The sequence below is a fragment of the Pseudophryne corroboree genome, chromosome 1 (genome assembly GCF_028390025.1).
Source record: "Pseudophryne corroboree isolate aPseCor3 chromosome 1, aPseCor3.hap2, whole genome shotgun sequence".
NCBI lineage: Eukaryota > Metazoa > Chordata > Amphibia > Anura > Myobatrachidae > Pseudophryne > Pseudophryne corroboree.
In genome coordinates, this window is record NC_086444.1 from 304,115,989 (window position 1) to 304,140,593 (window position 24,605).

Here is a 24,605-nt window from a genome sequence, read left to right on the forward strand (position 1 = left end):
GCAATTTAATCTCTTCCGAAGAGGACACTAGTTTATGCCATGAATCTAGGGTCGTTTTAATAGACTTGCAAGATCCGGACCTACTTTGGGCAGCAGAGGGTGGCAACCAAAACAAATCAGAAAGAGTAGCAGTATTCAAATAAGAAGCTTCCAGAGTAACCCACGGTTTCATGCTCGAGGTGTCAAACCAGTCCCTGGACTGACTTAACAGACAAGCAGCATGGTACTTTCCTATGTCCGGGAAAGCTACCCCACCGGATTGTTTGGGCAGAATAAGAATCTTTTTAGCAATTTTCGGCCTAGAGCCTCCCCACACGTATCTAATCAGGACCTGGTTAAATTTATTATAGAAGAGTCTGGGAAGGGGTCCTGGTATGGCGCGAAACAGATACATTAATTTCGGCAATAAGACCATCTTGGCAGCAGCTATCCTACCCAGCCAAGACACCTCCTGCAGCATCCACTCCCCAGTCAGCTCCGTAAAGGCTTTTAATAACGGGGCATAATTACATTCAATTAAATTATCTTCACTGGACAAATTAATCCCCAGATATCTCAAGGAGCAGGATTTCCAGGCATATTTGTACGATTCCTTCAACCGAGAGACCACAGTCGGAGATATATTGAGTTGGGAGGGCCTCAGTTTTATTAGTATTTAATTTGTAATAGGAAACATCCGAATAGTCTTGAAGAACGGCATGTAGAACTGGCAAGGAAGTCTCAGGATCAGAAAGACATAACAAAATATCGTCCGCAAATAAGCTGATTTTGTGGGAAATACCCCCTATAACAGGGCCACTAATCGAGTCCCAGGATCTAATGCAAGCAGCCAGGGGTTCTATCGCCAACGCAAAAATAATAGGAGATAACGGGCAGCCCTGACGAGTGCCATTAGAGATATTAAAGGATGAAGAGAGGTATCCATTAACAAAGAGCCTCGCACAGGGCGTGGAATAGAGAGCCAGGATAGAGTCTAAGATCCTTCCAGAGAAGCCAAATTTGGCCAGAGTCAATCTCATAAAGTCCCAGTTTAACCTATCGAACGCCTTTTCGCCATCCAGAGACAAAACTAGGAGGGGTTCTTTTCTACAGGCAGAATGTTCAATGACATTAATCACCCTACGCGTATTATCTGGGGCCTGTCTGTTTAAGACGAAGCCCACTTGATCAGGGTTGATCAGAGAGGGGAGGAGGGGACTGATACGGTTGGCAATTAATTTGGCATAGAGTTTTAAATCAGTGTTTAATAGAGCAATTGCTCTAAAATGTTGGACTGAGGTGGGAGTTTCCCCCGGTTTGGGGATGGTGATGATCTGAGCTTCCAGCATTTCTTTGGGGAAGCGCCCAACTTCTGAGGCTTCATTAAACACCGATAGGAGCACCGGAGCCAAACTCTCCTTAAAGGATTTATAGAAACCAGAAGGATAACCATCGGGTCCCGGGGCCTTTTCTGCTGGGAGGGAGTCAATAGCTTTTTTGACTTCTGCTAGAGTCCAAGGCACACTAAGAGAGCTACAAGACTCCGGTGACAGCGAAGGGAGAGAAAATTTGCCCAGAAAATTCTGAACATCCGTGCCTGTAGGTTGAAAAGTGGAGGAATCCTCCTTCAAGTTATATAGTTTGGCGTAGTAAGATGCAAAAACTTTTGCAATTTCGTCAGGATCATAGACTCTTTTACCCCTATCCGAGTGGATAATGTGAATTTTTTCTTTCGCTTTCCTGCCTCTCAGCCTCCTTGCCAGCAGTCTACCAGCCCGGTTACCATAAACATAGAATTTTTGGTTCAGTCTATGTAGGTTGCGTTGGACTTCCGCTAAATAGAAAACGTTTACTGTCTCTCTGGCTTCCTGCAATGATCTAAGGAGGGTTTTATCATGTGGGTGTGTCTTGTGAGCACTCTCCAGGGAAGCGACTGCAAGCTCAGCTTGTTCACATTTTTTACGATATTCCCTTTTAAGTTTAGCCGCTGTTTGAATCGCTGTCCCTCGTGTTACTGCTTTGAGGGCACACCAGAATGTAAAGATGGATGTCCCCGAGGAAAGTTCTCAGAGAGGTAATAATCCATAGTGGTTTGGATAGCCTGCTTAGTCTCCGGCTGAAGGAGACTTTGTTTACCTAAGCGCCAGGGGGCCGGGGTAGTCTTTCTATTACCAATATCCCATTCGATGAATAGTGGGGAGTGATCCGACCAGGACATGGGGAGAATGGAGACTTTACGGATGGACTGTAGAGTCCATTTATCCGCTAAAGCAAGGTCTATTCTGGAATAAGAGGCATGTACTGGAGAATAAAATGTGTAGTCCCTGTCCATTGGGTGTTTAACGCGCCATAGGTCTAAAAGATCATTTTCCGCCAATAACTGGCGGAAGCCCTTCGCATTCCTATGGAGCTGACTGGAGAGTGAGGTCCGCTTGCCAGAGTTATCAACCAAAGGGTCAAATTAAAGTCCCCCATGAGAAGTAAAGCGCCCTTGGCCAGTTGTTGTACCTTAGCACAGAGTTTCCTACAAAATGCTAGTTGCTTGGTGTTCGGGGCATAGCAGGAAACTATCGTCACCTCTTTATTTTCAAGAGTACCCACTAAAATCAGAATTCTCCCCTCCGGGTCGCAGTATTGTGACGTGAGGGAAAAAGCGCAATGTTGAGACATTAAGATTGCCACCCCCGCTTTCTTCGCTGGTCCATTGGCCAAATAGCAATGGGGAAATCTCACATTAGTAAACCGTGGAGGGGCTGATTTAATAAAATGTGTCTCTTGGACGGCTATGATTTGAGCTTTAATTTTATGAAAATAATTTAATGCTAACTTCCTCTTGTGTGGGGAGTTAAGACCCTTTGCATTTATAGAAACAATGTTAACCATACTGTACAGGAAACGAAGATTGCATAGTTACCATCAACCAGCTGGCCTGTAGAAAGTATGAGCAACAATTTCCGGACAGAAGGAGAGGAAGAGGGAAAGAAAGGATAAGAAAAAGGAGAATAACAGTTAAAGGAAACATAACATTAACCCCTCTAGGGGGCATGGTTGGACGCCTTACCATGGCGACTCAGAATTAGTCTGTGGGGGGTAGTGGTTAATCTGCCCACACCCGAACTAAAATTCAACCAGATGCAGTTCCTCGGACCTCTATCTCTGGTCCCCCGCACCGCCAGCCTCTGGGACTAAAAAAAAAAGAAAATAAGTATTCTAGGGTAAAATACCCAGCTACCAAAGAGACGTGGGCGGTAGACGGAGCAACAGAGGCAGACAACAAACAGTAAACCAACGGTGTCGAGGCATCACCTGAAGAACAGTCTAATAGCATTCAAATCAGCCTTACATAGACACCCGTAATAAGCAACTGCCAAGGAACTGGTGTAAAATATGAAACATGACATAACAAAATGATTAGAAAGATACAAAAACAATGCAAGTGTAGTGGAACAAATAATACTCAGAGCTCAGCAGCCGACGAGGCCCAGTCCCGCTGAAGGCCCCGTTCGGGAGAGGTGTGTGTAGATGAGCTTGCAGGGTTCCATGACGCAAGAATCTTTTTCCCCTCCTCGACATTTGTTATAACGACAGTAGAACCTTCTCGAGAAATAAGCAACTTTGTAGGAAATCCCCATCTGTATAGAATGTTCTCTCTGCGTAGCACTGCCGTGATGGGGTAAAGAGAGCGCCTTTTCCCTAGAGTAGCAGGGGACAGGTCTCCAAATATCTGAAGTGAGCCCAAAGCCTCTGAAGCAGTATCCGAGGGTCTAGCAGCTTTCAAAATTGCCTCCTTCACGTGGAAAATAAGATTTTACTCACCGGTAAATCTATTTCTCGTAGTCCGTAGTGGATGCTGGGAACTCCGTAAGGACCATGGGGAATAGCGGGCTCCGAAGGAGGCTGGGCACTCTAGAAAGATTTATGACTACCTGGTGTGCACTGGCTCCTCCCACTATGACCCTCCTCCAAGCCTCAGTTAGGACACTGTGCCCGGACGAACTGACATAATAAGGAAGGATTTTGAATCCCGGCTAAGACTCATACCAGCCACACCAATCACACCGTATAACTCGTGATACTATACCCAGTTAACAGTATGAATATAACTGAGCCTCTCAACAGATGGCTCAACAATAACCCTTTAGTTAGGCAATAACTATATACAAGTATTGCAGACAATCCGCACTTGGGATGGGCGCCCAGCATCCACTACGGACTACGAGAAATAGATTTACCGGTGAGTAAAATCTTATTTTCTCTGACGTCCTAGTGGATGCTGGGAACTCCGTAAGGACCATGGGGATTATACCAAAGCTCCCAAACGGGCGGGAGAGTGCGGGTGACTCTGCAGCACCGAATGAGAGAACTCCAGGTCCTCCTCAGCCAGGGTATCAATTTTGTAGAATTTTGCAAACGTGTTTGCCCCTGACCAAGTAACAGCTCGGCAAAGTTGTAAAGCCGAGACCCCTCGGGCAGCCGCCCAAGATGAGCCCACCTTCCCTGTGGAATGGGCTTTCACTGATTTAAGATGCGGCAGTCCAGCCGCAGAATGCGCCTGCTGAATCGTGTCACAGATCCAGCGAGCGATAGTCTGCTTAGAAGCAGGAGCACCCAGCCTGTTGGGTGCATACAGGATAAATAGCGAGTCAATTTTCCTGACTCTAGCCGTCCTGGAAACATAATTTTTCAAGGCCCTGACTACGTCCAGTAACTTGGAATCCTCCAAGTCCCTAGTAGCCGCAGGCACCACAATAGGTTGGTTCAAGTGAAAAGCTGATACCACCTTAGGGAGAAACTGGGGACGAGTCCTCAATTCTGCCCTATCCATATGGAAAATCAGATAAGGACTTTTATATGACAAAGCCGCCAATTCTGATACACGCCTGGCCGAAACCAAGGCCAATAACATGACCACTTTCAACGTGAGATATTTTAGATCCACGGTTTTTAGTGGTTCAAACCAATGTGATTTTAAGAAACTCAACACCACGTTGAGATCCCAAGGTGCCACTGGAGGCACAACCGGGGGCTGAATATGCAGCACTCCTTTTACAATGTCTGAACTTCAGGTACTGAAGCTAATGCTTTCTGGAAGAAAATCGACAGAGCCGAGATCTGTATCTTAATGGAGCCTAATTTTAGGCCCATAGACACTCCTGCTTGTAGGAAATGCAGAAATCGACCTAGTTGAAATTCCTCTGTTGGGGCCTTTTTTGGCCTCACACCAAGCAACATATTTCCGCCATATGCGGTGATAATGTTTTGCAGTTACATCTTTCCTGACTTGAATCAGCGTAGGAATGACTTCCTCCGGAATGCCCTTTTCCTTTAGGATCCGGCGTTCAACCGCCATGCCATCAAAACGTAGCCGCGGTAAGTCTTGGAACAGACAGGGCCCCTGCTGCAGCAGGTCCTGTCTGAGCGGCAGAGGCCATGGGTCCTCTGATATATTTTCTTGAAGCTCTGGGTACCAGGCTCTTCTTGGCCAATCCGGAACCACGAGTATCGTTCTTACTCCTCGCCTTCTTATTATTCTCAGTACCTTTGGTATGAGAGGCAGAGGGGGGAACACATAAAACGACCGGTACACCCACGGTGTTACCAGAGCGTCCACAGCTATCGCCTGAAGGTCCCTTGACCTGGCGCAATATCTTTTATAGCTTTTTGTTGAGGCGGGACGCCTTCATGTCCACCTGTGGCCTTTCCCAATGGTGTACAATCCTTTGGAAGACTTCTGGATGAAGTCCCCACACTCTCGGGTGGAAGTCGTGTCTGCTGAGAAGATCCGCTTCCCAGTTGTCCACTCCGGGAATGAACACTGCTGACAGTGCTAACACATGATTTTCCGCCCATCGGAGAATCCTTGTGGCTTCTGCCATCGCCATCCTGCTTCTTGTGCCGCCCTGTTGGTTTACATGGGCGACTGCCGTGATGTTGCCTGATTGGATCAGGACCGGCTGGTTTTGAAGCAGAGGCCTTGCCTGACTCAGAGCATTGTAAATGGCCCTCTGTTCCAGAATATTTATGTAGGGAAGTCACCTGACTTGACCAAAGTCCCTGGAAGTTTCTTCCCTGTGTGACTGCCCCCCAGCCTCAAAGGCTGGCATCCATGGTCACTAGGACCTAGTCCTGTATGTCGAACCTGCGGCCCTCTTGAAGATGGGCACTCTGCAGCCACTACAGTAGAGATACCCTGGTCCTTGGAGACAGGGTTATCAGCCTAATGCATCTGAAGATGCGACCCGGACCACTTGTCTAACAGGTCCCCCTGAAAAGTTCTTGCATGGAACCTGCCGAATGGGATTGCTTCGTAGGAAGCTAACATTTTTCCCAGGACTCGCGTGCAATGATGCACCGATAACTGTTTTGGCTTCAGGAGGTCTCTGACTAGAGATGACAGCTCCTTGGCTTTCTCCACCGGGAGAAACACTTATTTCTGGTCTGTGTCCAGAACCATCCCCAGGAACAGTAGACGTGTCGTAGGAACCAGCTGTGACTCTGGACTGTTTAGAATCCAACCGTGCTGTTGTAGCACTTTCCAAAATAGTGCTACCCCGACTAGCAACTGCTCCTTGGACCTCGCCCTTATAAGGAGATTGTCCAACTATGGGATAATTAAAACTCCCCTTTTTCAAAGGAGTATCATCATTCCGGCCATTACCTTGGTAACACCCTCAGTGCCATGTACAGTCCAAACGGCAGAGTCTGGACTTGGTAATGGTAATCCTGTAACACAAATCTGAGGTACTCCTGACGAGGATAGTAAATAGGGACATGCAGGTAAGCATCCTTGATGTCCCGGGATACCATGTAATCCCCCTCGTCCAGGCTTGCAATAACCGCCCTGAGCGATTCCATCTTGAACTTGAATTTTTTATGCATGTGTTCAAGGATTTTAAATATAAAGAAGGGTCATACCGAACCATGCGGTTTCGGTACCCCAAACCGTGTGGAATAGTAACCCCGTCCTTGTTGAAGTAGGGGCACCTTAAGTATTACCTGCTGTGAATACAGCTTATTAATTGCCTCTAGCCCAGCCTGCCTGAGGGAGTTGTCGGCAAGGCATATTTGAGGAAACGGCGGGGGAAGACATCTCGAATTCCAGCTTGTACCCCTGATGAGACGGCCCCCCACCGTACCTGTGGAGCCCCCGCGTCATGCTGTGGACTCAGAGGAAGCGAGAGAAGAATTATGATTCTGGGAACAGGCTGACTGGTGCAGCTTTTTCCCTCTTCCCTTGTCTTTGTACAGAAAGGAAGCGCCTTTGACCCGCTTGCTTTTCTGAAGCCGAAAGGACTGTACCTGATAATACAGTGCTTTCTTAGTCTGTGAGGAAAACTGAGGTAAAAATATTTCTTCCCAGCTGTTGCTGCGGATACGAGGTCCCAGAGACCATCCCCAAATAATTCCTCACCCTTATAAGGCAGAATCTCTATGCGCCTTTTAAGGTCAGCATCACCTGTCCAGTGACAGGTCTCTAATACCCTCCTGACAGAATGGACATTACATTCATTTTGGATGCCAGCCGGCAAAATATCCCTCTGTGCATCCCTCATATATAAGACGACGTCTTTAATATGTTCTCATGTTAGCAAACTAGTATGCTTGACAGGGTCACCGACCACGCTGCAGCAGCACGCTCTGCAGGTTTCAGTCTAGTACCTGAGTGTGTAAATACAGACTTCAGGATAGCCTCCTGCTTTTTATCAACAGGTACCTTCAAAGTGGCCATTCCTAAAACGACAGTGCCACCTATTTTGACAACCGTGTGAGCGCCTTATCCACCCTAGGGGATATCTCCCAGCGTAACTTATCCTCTGGCGGGAAAAGGTACGCCATCAGTAACTTTTTAGAAATTACCAGTTTCTTATCAGGGGGAACCCACGCTTTTCACACAACTTAATTCATTCATCTGATGGGGGAACAAAACACTGCCTGCTTTTTCTCCCCAAACATAAAAACCCCATTTTTAGAGGTTAATGTCAGAAATGTGTAACACATTTTTTTTATTGCCGGGATCAAGTCACGGATGTTCCTAGTGGATTGTGTATATGTCTCAACCTTGTCGACACTGGAGTCAGACTCCGTGTCGACATCTGTGTCTGCCATCTGAATGAGCGGGCGTTTTTGAGCCCCTGATGGCCTTTGAGACGCCTGGGCAGGCACGGGCTGAGAAGCCGGCTGTCCCACAGCTGTTACGTCATCCACCCTTTTATGTAAGGAGTTGACACTGTCGGTTAATACCTTTTACCTAACCATCCACTCTGGTGTCGGCCCCACAGGGGGCGACATCACATTTATCGGCATCTGCTCCGTCACTATATAAGCCTCCTCCTCAAACATGTCGACACAGCTGTACCGACACACCGCACACACACAGGGAATGCTCTGACTGAGGACAGGACCCACAAAGCCCTTTGGAGAGACAGAGAGAGAGTATGCCAGCACACACCAGAGCGCTATATAATGAGGGGATTAACACTATAACTGAGTGAATTTTCCCCCATAGCTGCTTGTATATACAATATTGCGCCTAAATTTAGTGCCCCCCCTCTCTTTTTTACCCTTTGAGCCTGAAAACTACAGGGGAGAGCCTGGGGAGCTTTCTTCCAGTTGCACTGTGAAGAGAAAATGGCGCCAGTGTGTCTGAGGGAGATAGCTCCGCCCCTTTTCCGCGGCCTATTCTCCCACTTTTTTCTGGATTCTGGCAGGGGTATTTACCACATATATAGCCTCTGGGGCTATATATTGTGGTATTTTTGCCAGCCAAGGTGTTTTTATTGCTGCTCAGGGCGCCCCCCCCCAAGCGCCCTGCACCCTCAGTGACCGGAGTGTGAAGTGTGTATGAGGAGCAATGGCGCACAGCTGCAGTGCTGTGCGCTACCTTGGTGAAGACTGATGTCTTCTGCCGCCGTTTTTCCGGACCTCTTCTTGCTTCTGGCTCTGTAAGGGGGACGGCGGCGCGGCTCCGGGACCGAACACCAAGGACTGGGCCTGCGGTCGATCCCTCTGGAGCTAATGGTGTCCAGTAGCCTAAGAAGCCCAATCCGGCTGCAAGCAGGCGAGTTCGCTTCTTCTCCCCTTAGTCCCTCGCTGCAGTGAGCCTGTTGCCAGCAGGTCTCACTGAAAATAAAAAACCTAAATCTATACTTTCTTTCTAAGGGCTCAGGAGAGCCCCTAGTGTGCATCCAACCTCGGCCGGGCACAAGATCTAACTGAGGCTTGGAGGAGGGTCATAGTGGGAGGAGCCAGTGCACACCAGGTAGTCAAATCTTTCTAGAGTGCCCAGCCTCCTTCGGAGCCCGCTATTCCCCATGGTCCTTACGGAGTTCCCAGCATCCACTAGGACGTCAGAGAAATAATGTACCCTCATAAGAACATCTCAGGGTACCCCCTCAGGGGCGTTCCTGGCTTTGGGGAGCCTATGGATGCGATCAATCAGAAAGTCCGCCGAGCGGTATGAGGGAAGGAGTTTGCTGAAGAGGTCAACTGCAAAATCGTTTAAAGCGCTATTGGCGACAGCCTCCGGAACACCTCGCAGCTTTATATTGTTTCGTCTCGATCTGTCCTCTAGTTCAGAGAGCTTGTCCTTGAGTGCCGTTACCTCGGTTTGAAGCAGTTCATGGGAGGAGATCAGGTGATTATGCGACGACACTATTTCACCCATTTTTGTTTCTAGGTGATCGGTGCGGCCACCAATCTCATCAATAGATCTCTGGCATTCCCTCATAGTCGCTCTGAATTCAACCGCAACGTCATCCTTAAATTGCGTTAGGAGACGCTTCATAGCGCCCACCGTGAGTCACTGTCCTCGATAGAGCTGGTGTGTGTGGTAACAGTGATAGGGGCAGACGCATCTCGAAGCGGCGAGGACACAGGTACAACAGACTTAGAGGAACCATTCCGTACATCTTTTGATTTAGTGGTTTGAGGAGAAGGTTTAAAGAACGCCACTTGGGAAACAGATTAGGCGGCCTTATATTTCTTGGGAGGCATCATAAAGCTGACCGACACAAATAACGGGACTGAAGATAGGGGAGACGTTAGTAATATCAATCAGAGAAGGATCCACATGAAGGTTGAGTTGTCATGTCATGTCAAAGAAGTAGTCGGGTGGAGGCAGAATTGTCTCAGAGCAGTCACATCATAATAGCGTGGTCAATCCACCAAGGGGACATCGCATCCGATAGTCACGGCCGGTGCTGGGATAGCTGCGTTCCTATGAAGACTGTAGAATAATATGTATTATGTACCGAGTACACTGTGGGAGAAGTGCATGTATTTACACCCAGTGGCCACAAGATGGGGCAGCTGTAGTAGAAGAAGACACTGCTGAGAGAAATTCTAAAGCACCACAGGAAAGGGTATTGCCCAGATCACTCCACAGAGGCCCCAGAGTGGGAACACAGTCAAGATTGTACCAGAGGGCCACCAGACTCAATGCAGCCCCAGGTCAGAGTCCCCCACAGCACACAGGCACACTACCTCTGATGATCCTGTTCCTCCAGAGAATCCAAGATGGCCGCCGCGTCTCCTGGGCGCCTGTCTCCCTGCTGTCCCCCACTGCCAGATGCCTCCTCTGCTTGTTGTATACGATGGGTGACCTCTCTGGGGGACTGGGGAAGCCTGCCTATGGTGTCTGCGCCCCGGGGGGGGGTCCGCGCCGCTTCCCGGCGCCGCGATCCCGCTATGGAGCTCCAAACTCGGGTGCAGAATGTACTCGAGGCCCCGGCTTCCGGAGGTGCGTAGGCCGCAACCTGCAGGAACAGAGCAAACTGCTCCCCGGCTAACTCTGCTGGGCACAGGTATGTTACAGGGGGGGAAGCGGAGCCCCCGGAGGGTGTCCACTGAGGGTGTTGACCCTGAAAAGATAGCTTTAGTAACGGTGGGTAGAGGAGCCAGGCAGAAGCACGTCTGCACTCCTCACCATCCAGACCACGCCCCCCGACTTAAGGAATTTTTAAGCTGGGTCACACTATATGATCTATTGGGAAATTTTGTGATCTGCAATGGATCACAACAACCACTGTACAGCATGTAACCCAAATTAATTGTTTGATGAATTGTGTGGTCACATCTTCCCATCTGATGTGCTGTGCTTCAGATTGGATGACGCAATGTACAATGGCATAACTAACTCTGTAATGCTACATTGTGTAATTGCACAGTGGATCGTGTATACATGGACATGATGTATTGTTTCCTCATATTTGAATGTCGTAAGATCATCAGGTCATTCAAGTGTGTACCCAGCTTTAGACTGTAGCCTTCAATCATGTTGAGCATTAACAGCATTACATCTTAATAAAACAAACTAGTGTCTAAGGGAAGTGCCAAAATAAAGAGAAAGACCGCATAACACTCCAATCAAGGCTCAGTTAGCTGAGGAATTTCCCCGATTAAAATTAAATGTCTTCACGTAACAGGATATGTAGATATGGCCAGATGGGACAAAACAGGTGCTCTATGCAAACGCCACCTGAAAAATATAGTCACAAAACAAAATAGTGAATAGTAAAGGTTACATCTTTGAGACACTGATTACATAGATCATACAAGAAAGGGTGCTGAGGGAAATAAAATGCCTTTTTTCTTGCTTAGAAATACCCCTCCCTTTCAAGCACCTGAATGACATCACTAAGCTAATTGAGCATCTGCCACTATATATGTCCGTTGTGAGAGGCAGAGATGTTCCTGCATTAGGAGGAGGTGCAGGCCCTGACATGCCATATGGAGCATTATGGGGTTGCTCCAAGGTAGGAAGCTCTTAGCTTAGATATATTTAAGTAAGGAGCCATTATCATGTGTCTCCTTGCTTGTTAATCATAGACCCAGATTGGGGTAATGGAGGTGTGGGGTGTGGTGCTTCTGGACTGGATGGCTTTAGTGTGGCATACCTGTACATTCTATTAACACATCACTTATTAATTTCTTTAACACTATTTCTCCATTTTAATTACATCTCATTTGCGTATCACTTTCTTTATACTGTAGCTTCGGCTTCCTAACACTAAATTTATTAACACTATAGTTTTTTCACTGGTATGCTGCCCTGGGCTTTCTTTCCTATACTGATTTTTTGGGGTGCCACACCCTGCACCTAGATATAGCTCTAGGGACCCCAAATATACAGAGAGGCCTTGACGCGGCTTTGGGGCTTATGCATACAATTGCGCAAATATATGTAACCGAGATCTCTGAATTCTAATATTGTGTGGAATTTAAATCGGATTACTGTTATCAATCAGGGTGCTGGGGGAAACAAAATGCCTTTTTTTCTTGCTTAGAAATAACCCTCCCTTTCAAGCACCTGAATGATATCACTAAGCTAATTGAGCATCTGCCACTATATATGAGCCGGGAAAAGATATCTTTATGTGCATGCGAGTTTGAATACATATTTAAATGTCAAACCATTGCCAAAATTGACTTGAGAAATGAAGAAAAAAAATATTAAAATGAAGTAAATTGTGTTTATATGACATCCTTAGGTTCAAGTATGTGGTGAGGGACAGGATTCCCTTTTCTCTACATATTTTATGATTGTACGCCACAAGCACTTGTTTTGCCCATTACATTGACTATAAGTAATTTGAAATGATGCTGGACCACCAACTCAGGGCATCCAACCCCCACACAGTTTGAAAACCACTGGTATAAGGGATGAGTGTGCCCTGAAAGAGTTAACCAGCCGCGAATAGAGTTCTGTAGAGCGCAGGGTTGCTAACTTGTATAGTATTGGTCACCATCAGAAAAATGTCAAACAAAATAAATGAGAAAATAACCAATACACCATACCCAAAAAAGGATCACATCAAAAATATTTTTATTTACAATTTTATTTAAGGAGTAAAAGGAATGCTGGCTGACAGCATATGCTGCTCCTACACAGTGGTTGCAGCAGATGTAATAGAGGTGGTATGGCATACAGCCGTATAACAGGCCCACTTCAGCTACTACATATACGGTATGCAGCTATAGTCCCGACTGTTGGGATCCCAGCAGTTGAAAATCCGATAGCCATTGAAATGTTTACGGTCAGAACCCCGACTGCCGGCCAGAAACCCCACTTAGGTGGTGGTCCACACCACCACGTAAGGGGCAATAAAACCTTGTGGCGACCGAAGGTGTTTTGTCCACCAGGATCCCGTCAGTCTGGAAAGAATACGGATACCGCATATACCACTAACAGGTGATCAATAAGTATAGTCCAATTCTTGGCATCCCATCTGCACCAGGGAGTTTGTGGCTAGTGTAACTGATGTAATCTTCGGATGGGGCTGTGCGAGGTATCGGCAAACAACCACTCTGAGAATATTCTGAATATGGTCAGCGATCCAAGGATGTCTGGAGATAACCCAGTTTCAGACTTATCTGTGATAAACACCTTCTGACAACAAGCTCCCTGAACCTCATCCTTACACACTGGGAAGTCTTACCATATAACATCCATGTGTTAATGGAGGACTAGTGTTGGCAGGCTAGCAATCACCATCAATTCAGAATTTCCCAAAACCAATGGATAACATTGTCTGAACCACTAACATGAAATATATATATATATATATATATATATATATATATATATATATATATATTTATATTAAACATCAGCAAACTTTAGCGGATCAGTTCCAGAGAATAACTTTACCCTTGGGTGTGAAACCTTGCATTTCTTCTGTGCTATGGAATGGAAACAATAGGCCAGTATTTGGCATTTTAAACTCTTATAGTCGGGTTAACAATGACACCCCATGAGAAGGAAGTTCTTGATGGATCTGTCGGAAAAGCATAGAGCATTTGTTTCTCTCCTGGACTTTTCCCAAGCTGTTGTACAGTCTGGCTTGCAAGTACAGGATGTCCCGAATCTGCTCCTTACAGTCCACCATAGCAAAGTAATTCTTTGCTTCATTTAAATTTAGAATGGCTGACTCCAGAGCTACAGACAAAGGGAGACAAAGAAGAAGGGGATAAAGTCAGAAATAAGGAGATTTATGGTAAAATTACCATAGTTAAATCTCTTTCTGCGAGGTACACTGGATTCCACAGGGAGTAACATAGGGGTGTGTAGAGTTGGATCTTGATCCGAGGCACCATCAGGCTAAAGCTTTGACTGTTCCCAGGATGCATTGCACCGCCTCCTCTATAGCCCCGCCTCCAGGCACTGGAGTTCAGTTTCGTTAACCAGTCCAATGCAGTAGCAGGTAAAAGACGGCAGATGTTAGTCACATAGAACCACATTTTCACGCAAGGAGAAGGGACCAGCGGCTAATGCCATACAAACCCAAAGAAGCCAAGTGCGTCAGGGTGGGCGCCCTGTGGAATCCAGTGCACCTCGCAGAAAGAGATTAACTATGGTAAGTCTACCATAAATCATCTTTTCTGCAGCGGGGTACACTGGTATTCCACAAGGAATTACATTGCGGGTACAAGGACCCGGCATCCAAAGGAAGCATCCTGGGAGGCGGAAGTATCAAAGGCATAGAACCTGACTAACAAGTTCACAGAGGACCATGTACAAGGCTTTGCACAATTGTTCAGCAGATGAACCTCGGCAGGCTGCCCAAGAAGGTCCAACAGACCGAGTAGAATGTGCTTTTACAGCAGCCTGCGCATAGGCTTGTACAATCACCATTCTAATCCATCTGGCCAAGGTTTGCTTATTCGCAGGCCAGCCAGGTTTGTGAAAACCAAAAAGTACAAAAAGGGTATCTGACCTCTTGAGGGAGGCAGTCCTCTCTATGTAAATATGGGGAGCCCGTACCACATCCAAAGACCGCTCTTTGGAGGACAAACCAGAAGAGATAAAGGTGGGAACCACAATCTCTTGGTTAAGATGAAAAGATTATACCACCTTAGGTAGATAACCAGGGCGAGTTTGAAGAACTGCCCAGTCACGGCGAAAAATCAGAAAGGGTGGACGACAGGACAAAGCGCCTAAGTCTGACACCCTCCTAGCAGAGGCAATAGCCAAAAAACCCCACAACCTTAAGTGTAAGCCATTTAAGATCCGCAGACTCAAGAGGTTTGAATGGAGACTCTTGCAGGGCATTTAAGACGACAGACAGAGCCCATGGAGCCACAGGAGGGACATAGGGAGGCTGAACCCTTAAAACACTCCGAGCCAAAGTATGAACGTCAGGAATAGACGCAATTTTCCTCTGAAACCACACAGACAAGGAAGATATATGAACCTTGAGGGAGGCCAGACAAAGGCCTAAATCTAGGCCTTGTTGCAGAAAAGCCCAAAGCCTAGAAGTTCTGAATGAATAGCCATCATAATTCTTAGCAGCACACCATGTGAAACAAGAATTCCAGAACCTGTAATAAATCCGTGCAGAACCCAGTTTGCGGGCCTTCAACATAGTTTGAATAACCACCTCAGAGAATCCCTTGGCCCTCAGGAGTGAAGTTTCAAGAGCCACGCCGTCAAAGCCAGTCTGGCCAGGTCCGGATAGACACAAGGGCCCTGAACGAGGAGGTCTGGGTGTTGAGGAAGTAGAAAAAGACGCTCTATTGAGAGACCCTGCAGGTCTGAGAACCAATGCCGTCTGGGCCACGCTGGAGCGACTAGAATTAGTATTTTTCTTTTTCTTGCTTGAACTTCCAAAGTACCCTGGGATGGAGTGACAATGGAGGGGACATGTATGGCAGCCGAAAGTTCCATGGAATTGCCAGTGCGTCCACGAACGCTGCTTGAGGATCCCTTGTCCTTGATCCGAAGACCGGAACGTCTTCGGTCTGGTAGGCCCCACTTGTCCACTAGGAGTTGAAAGACTTCCGGATGAAGACTCCACTCTCCGGCGTGAATGTCCTGACGACTGAGGAAATCCGCTTCCCAGTTGAGGACTCCGGGAATGAACAATGCTGATATTGCTGGCAGATGGCGTTCCGCCCAACGGTGGATTTTTGATACTTCCAGCATTGCCAATGCGGCTTCGAGTGCCACCTTGATGATTTATGTACGCCACCGTGGTGGCATTGTCTGATTGTACTTGTACAGGCCTGTTCTGTACTAGAGGCAGGGCCAGTGTCAACACATTGAACACTGCTCGCAATTTCAGATTGTTTATCGGGAGGAGAGACTCCTCCCTGGTCCACCGACCCTGGAGAGAGTGTTGCTCCAACCCCGCGCCCCAACCCTGCAGACTGGCATCCGTTGTCAGGAGGACCCAGTTGGATATCCAGAAGGGACGGCCCCTGCTCAACTGTTGGTCCTGTAACCACCAGCACAGTGACAGATGAACCTCCGGAGTCAAAGAGATCATTTAAGACCTGATCCGATGAGGCAGGCCGTCCCATTTGGAAAGAATGAACCTTTGCAGAGGGCGGAAATGAAAATGAGCGTACTCTACAATGTCGAAAGCCGACACCACGGGCCTAGTACTTGCATCGCCGAGTGTATCGACTCTCTTGGCCGAGAGAGGGAATATCTGAGCCTGTCCTGAAGTTTCAGGATTTTCTCTGAAGACAAAAACAATCGGTTGTGTGTGTCCAGTAGTGCCCTCGGGTGCACCATGCTCCGAGCAGGGACCAGCGACGTCTTTTTCCAGTTGATGAGCCACCCGTGGGCTTGTAGGAATTGGACCGTCAGTTCCAGATGACCAAGGAGAACCTCTTGGGAGTTCGCCAGAATCAGCAAGTCGTCCAGATACGGCAGGATCCTGATACCCTGACGGCGGAGAAGAGCAGTCATCATGGCCATGACCTTGGTGAAGATCCGAGGAGCCGTAGCCAATCCAAAAGGCAGTGCCTGGAATTGATAATGTAGGTTGCCATTAGCAAACCGCAGATATTGCTGATGCGACATGGCAATAGGTATGTGCAGGTAAGCATCCTGTATGTCCAGGGATACCATATAGTCTTCGGGCTCGATGGCCAGCACTACAGAGCGCAGAGTTTCCATACGGAACTTGGATGCTCTCACAAACTTGTTCAATGATTTGGTTTGAGGTTGAGTATAGGCCGGAAGGACCTATGTGGCTTCAGAACTAGAAACAGAGTCGAATAGTAACCCCTGCCTCTCTGAGACAGAGGTACCGGTACTACCACTCCTGTATCCAGGAGGGATTGTACAACCAAGTGTAGAGCTTGCGCCTTTAACGGATCCGCAGGGATAACTGTTGTGCAAAACTGGCGAGGGGGACGTCTCTTGAAAGAGATTGCGTACCCGTGAGAGACAACTTCCCGCACCCAAGCGTCCAAAGTAGTCTTTAACCAGGCCTGGGCGAACTGCAGAAGTCGGCCTCCCACCCTGGGGTTCCCCAGGGGGAGGCCCGCCCTGTCATGCAGCAGGCTTGTCTTGTTTAGAAGCAAGCTGATGGGAGGCCCAGGATAGTTTAGATTTAGGCTTAGTGGTTTTGGAAGCACGAGCCTGTCGCGGAAACGCCTGACCGTTTGCTTTTCCTGGAGGTCGAAAGGAACAAAAGGTGGTACTTAGCCTTTGGGACAGAAGGATTAGTATTTAGGAGACACGCAGTCTTGGCAGTAGCCAAGTCAGTCACTATCTTCTTCAGATCCTCCCCAAATGGAGGTGCTCTCTTTTAAGGGAGACATCCTAAGGTCTTTTTGGAGTCCAGGTCTACTTTCCAGGACCTCAACCACATAATTCGACGAGCCAGGATAGACGTAGTAGATGCCTTGGCCGCCATTACACCTGCATCCGAGGCTGCCTCCTGAATATAGTGGGATGCTGTGGTAATATAAGACCGATATTGTCTGGCAGTGTCAGAAAAATCCTGAGGCAGCTTATCCTCAATTGCCTGAACCCATGCTTCAATACCTTTTGCAGCCCAGGAGGCTGCCATAGTGGGTCTATGTACCGCACCAGTAAGGAAGTAAATAGACTTCAGGCATCCCTCCACACGCTTATCTGTAGGTTCCTTCAGTGAGGTGACAGGCAGAGTAGAGGACACCACAAGACAGGCGACATGAGAGTCCACCGGCGGTGGAGTTTCCCCACTTGTTAATCAACTCCGCAGGGATAGGATAATGAGCTAGCATCTTTTTAGACAGGGAAAATGTATTTCCTGGAGACGACCAGGATCCCTGACGTATATCAATTAAATGATCAGAATGTGGTAAGACTACTTTAGCAACCTTCTGACGTTTGAATTTATCAGGTTTCTTAGACGCAGTAGGAGGCTCAATGTAATCATCTATTTGAAGAATTAGCTTAATAGCCTCCACTAGGTCAGGAACATCAACCTGGGCTGTAGATTCCTCATCAGAAGCAACTGTATCAGTGTCTGACGGATAAGTATATTCCCCATTCTCATCTGAAGAATTATCCGAAATATTAGTGGATTATGAGGAAGAAATGGCCAGCTTAGATGACCCCTTGGTCCCAGAGGAGCGTGGGGTAGATTTTTGTCTAACCAAAGACTGATTTAATTGTTGTAATTGGGTAGACAGTGTATCCGACCAGGGCGGATTAACTACAGGAACAATATGTGGCTGCAATGGTACAGGAGGTTCCACAGGGGGCGTAAGACGTGTCACAAGTATAGTCAGCAGACTTGAGACCGCTGCCCAGGGTGTGTCCTGATTGGCCACAGGTGCTGCAGGTTGACTGGGTGTATGGCACTCAGCACCTGAATCCACAGCTAAAACTTCCCCCTCAGGTAAATCCGTGGTGCCAGTACTGCAGGATGCAGAAGTGTCCGCAGATTTCCCGCCCTGTGTAACAGACATTATAATGAAGCCTTAGGGCGTAACAGTACAATAAAGCCAGACAAACACAATACCTGCAAATAACCCCCCATGTTATGTGACAGTAAACACAGTACACAGAACAGAGGACTTAAGCGGTATGAGGTGACATAATATATATATATATATATATATATATATATATATATATATAGTTAGTAAGTCCACACTCCAAGCTTGACCAAATCAGCAATGCGCTGCTCCACCACAAGGGTCCCGGGACCAATAAATAGCAAATTGGAAATGTAGGCACTCACCAATAAATTCCAACAGGCACTTTTTAATGATAACTCATTAATACATACAGGCGGTGTGTCAAACATTACATACAGGCACACTCAGTCAGTCACATGTACAATGCAGAAGTTATTACATTTAAACAATAAAACTGCACTGGACTAGTAAAACTACATATAGATATGTATGAGTATAGATATAACAATGCACAGTTGATACTGGATGTATATCACAGAATACCTGTACTAAATATTCAGATAGCAGTACACTTGTTCTTAACCAACACTGTCTAAAATGACATGTAGAATATTTAAGCGCCTGTAAATGCACAGCACTGATGAGACAGGCGGCTTTACAGAGGAGACAAAGCCCTGCAGCCCAGAGATCAGCCCAGCTAGTAGTGAAGATGGTGCCAAAATCTCTGTCAGGGAGTGAGGGAGAGAGAAATGCAGCTCCAGGGCGGGAGCACCAGCAGTAGATGGCGCCCGGAGCTGGGGGAGGGGCTACAGGTCAGCGCCTTATCCCCTATGCTGGGCCTCACAACCGGGTACTATGGAGCCTATATTAACCGGATTTTAGTAAATCCGACCTGAGCTCCCTGCCCTGGTGGATCTAATGAGGTCCCTATGCAGTACAGTGTCCACGCCAGCGGTGCGTCCGTCTCCTGGGACCACAATTTTCAGCGTGTCCCACCTGGGGGACCCTCTTACCTCCTCCCCAATGTGCAGCCACGCGATCCAGGAGAGCGTCAGCGGTGTGTGCCTGAAGTCCGGTGTGCCTTCGCTACAAGTACCCAGGAACCAGGCCGCGGGAGTATGCAGAGCTGCTGGGGGAGGTGATGGAGCCGCAGCACAGCATGTCAGAATGACATAGAAAGCGCTGCTGCCCTTGAAGTCTTCTTAAAAAGCTCTTTTCAGGGCTGCCTAGCGCAGCCCCACCTGTTAGTGACCTGCTCTGCAGGCACCAACTTACAAACTGAGCTCTAGTGCCTGGAGGCGGGGCTATAGAGGAGGCAGTGCAATGCATCCTGGGAACAGTCAAAGCTTTAGCCTGTTGGTGCCTCAGATCAAGATCCAACTCTACACCCCCCCGATGTTATTCCCTGTGGAATACCAGTGTACCCCGAAGCAGAAACAGGTAAATTTAATGCCATGCTCCAGGAAAAGGCAGGTATCAGCCATTTCCCATGTTAGGTTCTAGAAGAAAGGAAAATTTGACTTTGGGGGGGAAAAAAACACACAAAAATAGGATTTTGGTACTTACCAGGTAAATCCTTTTCTTTGAATCCATAGAGGGCACTGGAGTACTCTAGGGATATGGACGGTTCCACAGGAACTAGGCACTGAATAGTTAAACTTTGACTATGCCTCCCCTCCATATTACAGAGTACCTCAGTGTTTTTTTACTGAGCCGAACTGGAGCTATAGAGGTTGACAATGGAGAAATACATATAACCAAAAACGGACAATAAAGTTGACACAAACGAAACTGACAACTAACAGTTGACACCAACCCGATAGAATTTCTAATTTGAAACAGTCGGTAAGAGTGTGTTACCATAATATTCCCTGCACTTACCACAACCAGGTAAACAACTGCTCTGGATGGGCGTCCAATGCCCCCTATGGATTCAAAGAAAAGGATTTACCTGGTAAGTACCAAAATCCTATTTTCTTTTTCATCCACTAGGGGTCACTGGAGTACTCTAGGGACGTACCAAAGTGTCCCCCCTGGGCGGGAGAGCTGTTTGGCACCTGTAACAGTAGACGGCCAAAGCTAGATGCTGATGCCGCAAAAGTATCAAACCTGTAAAAGCGCACAAACATGTGCACTGAAGACCATGTAGCCGCACTGCAAAGCTGTGTCGTAGAACTCCACGACCAGCTGCCCATGACATTCCCGGAGAACGTGTGGAATGAGCTGTTACTGATGTAGGTGGCTGTAACCTAACATGAAGGTAAGCCTGACGTATGGTCAGTTTTATCCATCTGGATAAGGTCTGCTTAGAAGGTGGCCAACCCATCTTGGCCGCATCATAGAGAATAACAACGTATCCGTCTTAGGAACTGTAGACGTTCGGAATACATAAACTCGTAATGTGCGTACCACAACCAAAATTCCAGAATCTCCTGTTAACACAGGAACTACTATTGGATGATTGATGTGAAAAGAGGACCCTACTTTTGTCAGGAAAGCGGGATTCGTCTAAAATTCCGTTCTGTCATTATGAAACACTAAATACGGTGGCTTGCATGACAAAACTGAAACCCGCCCTGCCGAAGCTAAGGCTAGGAGAGAAATTGTTTCCCAAGTGAGAAACTTAATATCCACTTGTTGTAAGGGTTCGAAACAAAAAGACTAAGAAATCTAAACCCAGATTCAAGTCCCATGGCGCAGTAAGTGGAGTGAAATGGAGGCTGTACTTTGAGGACACCCTGCATAAAGGTGTGTACCGACAGCAATAGAGCCAATCTTCTTTGAAAATAAAATGACGACGCAGATATCTGCACCTTTAGTGTGGATAAACGCCGACCTCCATCTAACCCCATCTGTAGACATAACAAAAGACGGGATAACTTGAAAGATGATGTCGGAAACTTCCGAACTTCACACCAACCTATATAGGCACGCCAAATTCTGTAATAATGAGCTGCCGTAACCGGCTTCCTAGCTCGTAACATGGTTGGTATAACCTATTCTGGAATGACCTCTCTTTTTAAGAGGGCTGTCTCAACAGCCACTCCGTCAAACGCAGCCGCACTAAATCGGAGAAAAAGAACGGACCCTGTTGTAACAGGTCCGGACGCAGTGGGAGCGGCCAAGGAACGTCCGCGAGTAGACCGCGGAGATCCGAAAACCAAGCTCTCCGAGGCCAATGAGGCGCCACTAGTATGACTGTGACGGACTCTCTTTTGATCCGTTTTAGCAACAGAGAGAGCAGCGGAAAACGGTGGAAACAGATACACGAGACTGTATGGCCACTTGATTGTGAGAGCATCCACCGCCACTGCCTTTGGATCTCTCGTTCTGGACACGTACTGGGGCATTTGATAATTGTGGCGAGATGCCATCAGGTCCACTTGCGGGTAACCCTACTTCTGGACCAGCATGTGAAACACTTCTGGATTTAATTCACATCCTGGATAAAAATCCTGGCAGCTGAGATAATCCGCCTCCCAGTTGTCCACTCCCGGAATGAATACTGCCGACAAAATCACCTCGGCCCAATTGAGGACTCGAGCTACTTCCCGCATTGCCATGCGGCTTTTCGTTCCTCCTTGTTTGTTGATGTATGCGACCGTCGCATTGTTTGACTGCACCTGAACAGCCTGAGCCTGCAGCATGTGCACTGCTTGTCGTAGCGCATTGTAAATTGCCCAGAGTTCCAAGACATTTATAGACAGCAATCTTTCGTGATCCGCCCAGAGACCCTGGAGCTGAAAATTTTGAACTACAGCTCCCCAACCTCTGAGACTCGCGTCCGCCGTGAGAATTATCCAATTCCAGGCGCCGAACCGTTTCCCTGCGGTTAGATTCTGTACTTTGAGCCACCAGAGTAGAGACACCCTGGCCCTTGGAGACCACCTCACCCTGCGGTGAATCTGCAGAAGCGAGCCCGACCATTGTTTTTGGCATGTATTGCAGGCAGACACTGTACTCGTTAGGCCACAGCCAACCATTGCGAGCACATCCAGTTAAAAAGGACGTGAGTGAAGTCTTCCGAACTGAAGCGCTTCAAAAGCCGCCACCATTGTGTCTAATGGGCGAATGTACAAATGAACCGAGACTGTGTAAGGCTTGAGCACTAATTGTACCAGATGACGAATGACCTGTACTTCTGTTCGGGTAGGTAAATTCTTTGATTTACCGTATCGAGAATCATACCTAGGAATTGAAATCGTTGAGACGGAATCATTCAGGAATTCGCGTAGACAATGGTAGGAAATCAGATTTCCCCCCCCACTCGGTCTGCGATCTATTCTCGTTTGGAACGTAGCCAAAGTGGACGTTGCGCGCCACTAGCAAAGCTGAGACGCAAGAACCAACTGCCAACTTCACAGAAGCTGTAGGCAGCAAGAAGTGTAAGGTGGTCTTTATTTAGGGCAAACCTGAACTGGAGCCACTACAGCCTTGTTACCTCAAACCCTTACCAAAGCAGGGCGAAGCAACAGCCCTACTGCTGTGTAGAGTACACTCCGATAGGTAGTTAAACGCCCAATAATTGCAATTGTCTCTCATTGGAAATTGTTCAGCCTTCGCTGAGAACCTGACGTACTGGCCTGGTGCTATGAGGGCTGGCGGCGAATCGACCGCAACAATCTAGCTGAAACAGTAAATTTTTCCCTCTCAGGCAGTACATGCGCCCGCATTCCCCACAAAGAGGACTGGTAAGGGTCTGTCTGCGCAGTCGAATTTGTCCGACACACTGTGTGACCGACTCTGCAGCGAAGGTGCTTGTTTGATTATGCATTAGACTTAGTGATCATGTACCCCGACCAGTAAGTACACCACGGAAGTAATCTGTGTATAAACCTGCATTACCGTGCATGTGCTTTCCAGCAATAGTGAATCTTCCTGTAGAGACATGCTGTCAAAAACAATTAATACATTAAATTCCTAACAACCCCCCGCTCCCCCAGAGGCTGAGTGTTGTAGGGCAGCAACCTCCAGCAAAGACCCAGGAAGTAACGTAAAAAAAAATGGTGTCCTACCATGTTTTTTTTTTTTATTATTATTATATATATATATATATTACACCTGTTAAACCAGGATCTGAACCAGTGTCCATGCAATCACAATGTTCACTGTGGGCGGGAAGCCTAACCACTTGGCTACAGAGCCACCTGTAAAAATAATAAGCAAAAGCTGCTGTTTAAACATCAACTCAGGTGATGAAATGGTTGCTGTAGTGACTTGCAATCCAGATGGTACCTGAACCCACAATCCCTGGTTTAGGAGGGCAGTGTCCTATCCATTAGGCCACTGGGGATCTGGGGAGGTGAGGCCTGAACTCACAATGTTTGCAGTGCTCAACAGATACTGTTTAATAAGCACTGTGTGCTGACCAATTGCGCCACTGTTGTCTTGCCAAAATAGATTTTTAATGTCAGCATAATATATATATATATATATATATATATATATATATACACACACACACATATATATACGCACATATACAACCATGTATATTCACACATACTCAGACCTTATAAATATATATATATATTTCATATATGCATACATACACATATATATTATATACCCATATACATATATCCAGATATATCCTGATTCAGAAGTATAATAATTCTTAGAAGTCTGAAACTAAATGTGACCACTCACAGGCTTAAAAACCTGAGAAGTCTGCTGCTTAACCGCAGCTTAGTTAATGGGTCCCGAATCCAGTGTGGTGTGGCTGTAGATTTAAAAATACCTACAGCACCTTGTATTCCCAGGTGGCTAACCAGGCCCAACACTGCTCAGCTTACAAGATCAGATGAGATCGGGCGTATCCAATTGTGGTGTGGCTAAGTGAATTAAGCAAAGCTGCTGCAGGTGAGCCTGAACTCACAATGCTTGCAGTGCTCCACTGATACTGTTTTATAATCACCATGTGCTGACCAATTGTATAACACATCTTACTTTACAACAGTGAACAAAGCCAGTATTTGGCTGAC

General features: G+C 47.2%; 1 protein-coding gene across 2 annotated transcripts in view; it reads right to left on the minus strand.

The window, feature by feature from the left end:
- Window positions 1-12,785: 12,785 nt before the first annotated feature.
- Window positions 12,786-24,605, minus strand: part of ANAPC5 (anaphase promoting complex subunit 5) — a 272,988-nt gene continuing 261,168 nt past the window's right edge. For both annotated transcript variants that reach the window (XM_063964426.1, XM_063964425.1), the window contains exon 17: window positions 12,786-13,915. In XM_063964426.1, coding sequence (XP_063820496.1) covers window positions 13,704-13,915 — 212 coding nt within the window. In that variant the 3' untranslated portion in view covers window positions 12,786-13,703. The remainder of the gene's footprint in view (window positions 13,916-24,605) is intronic.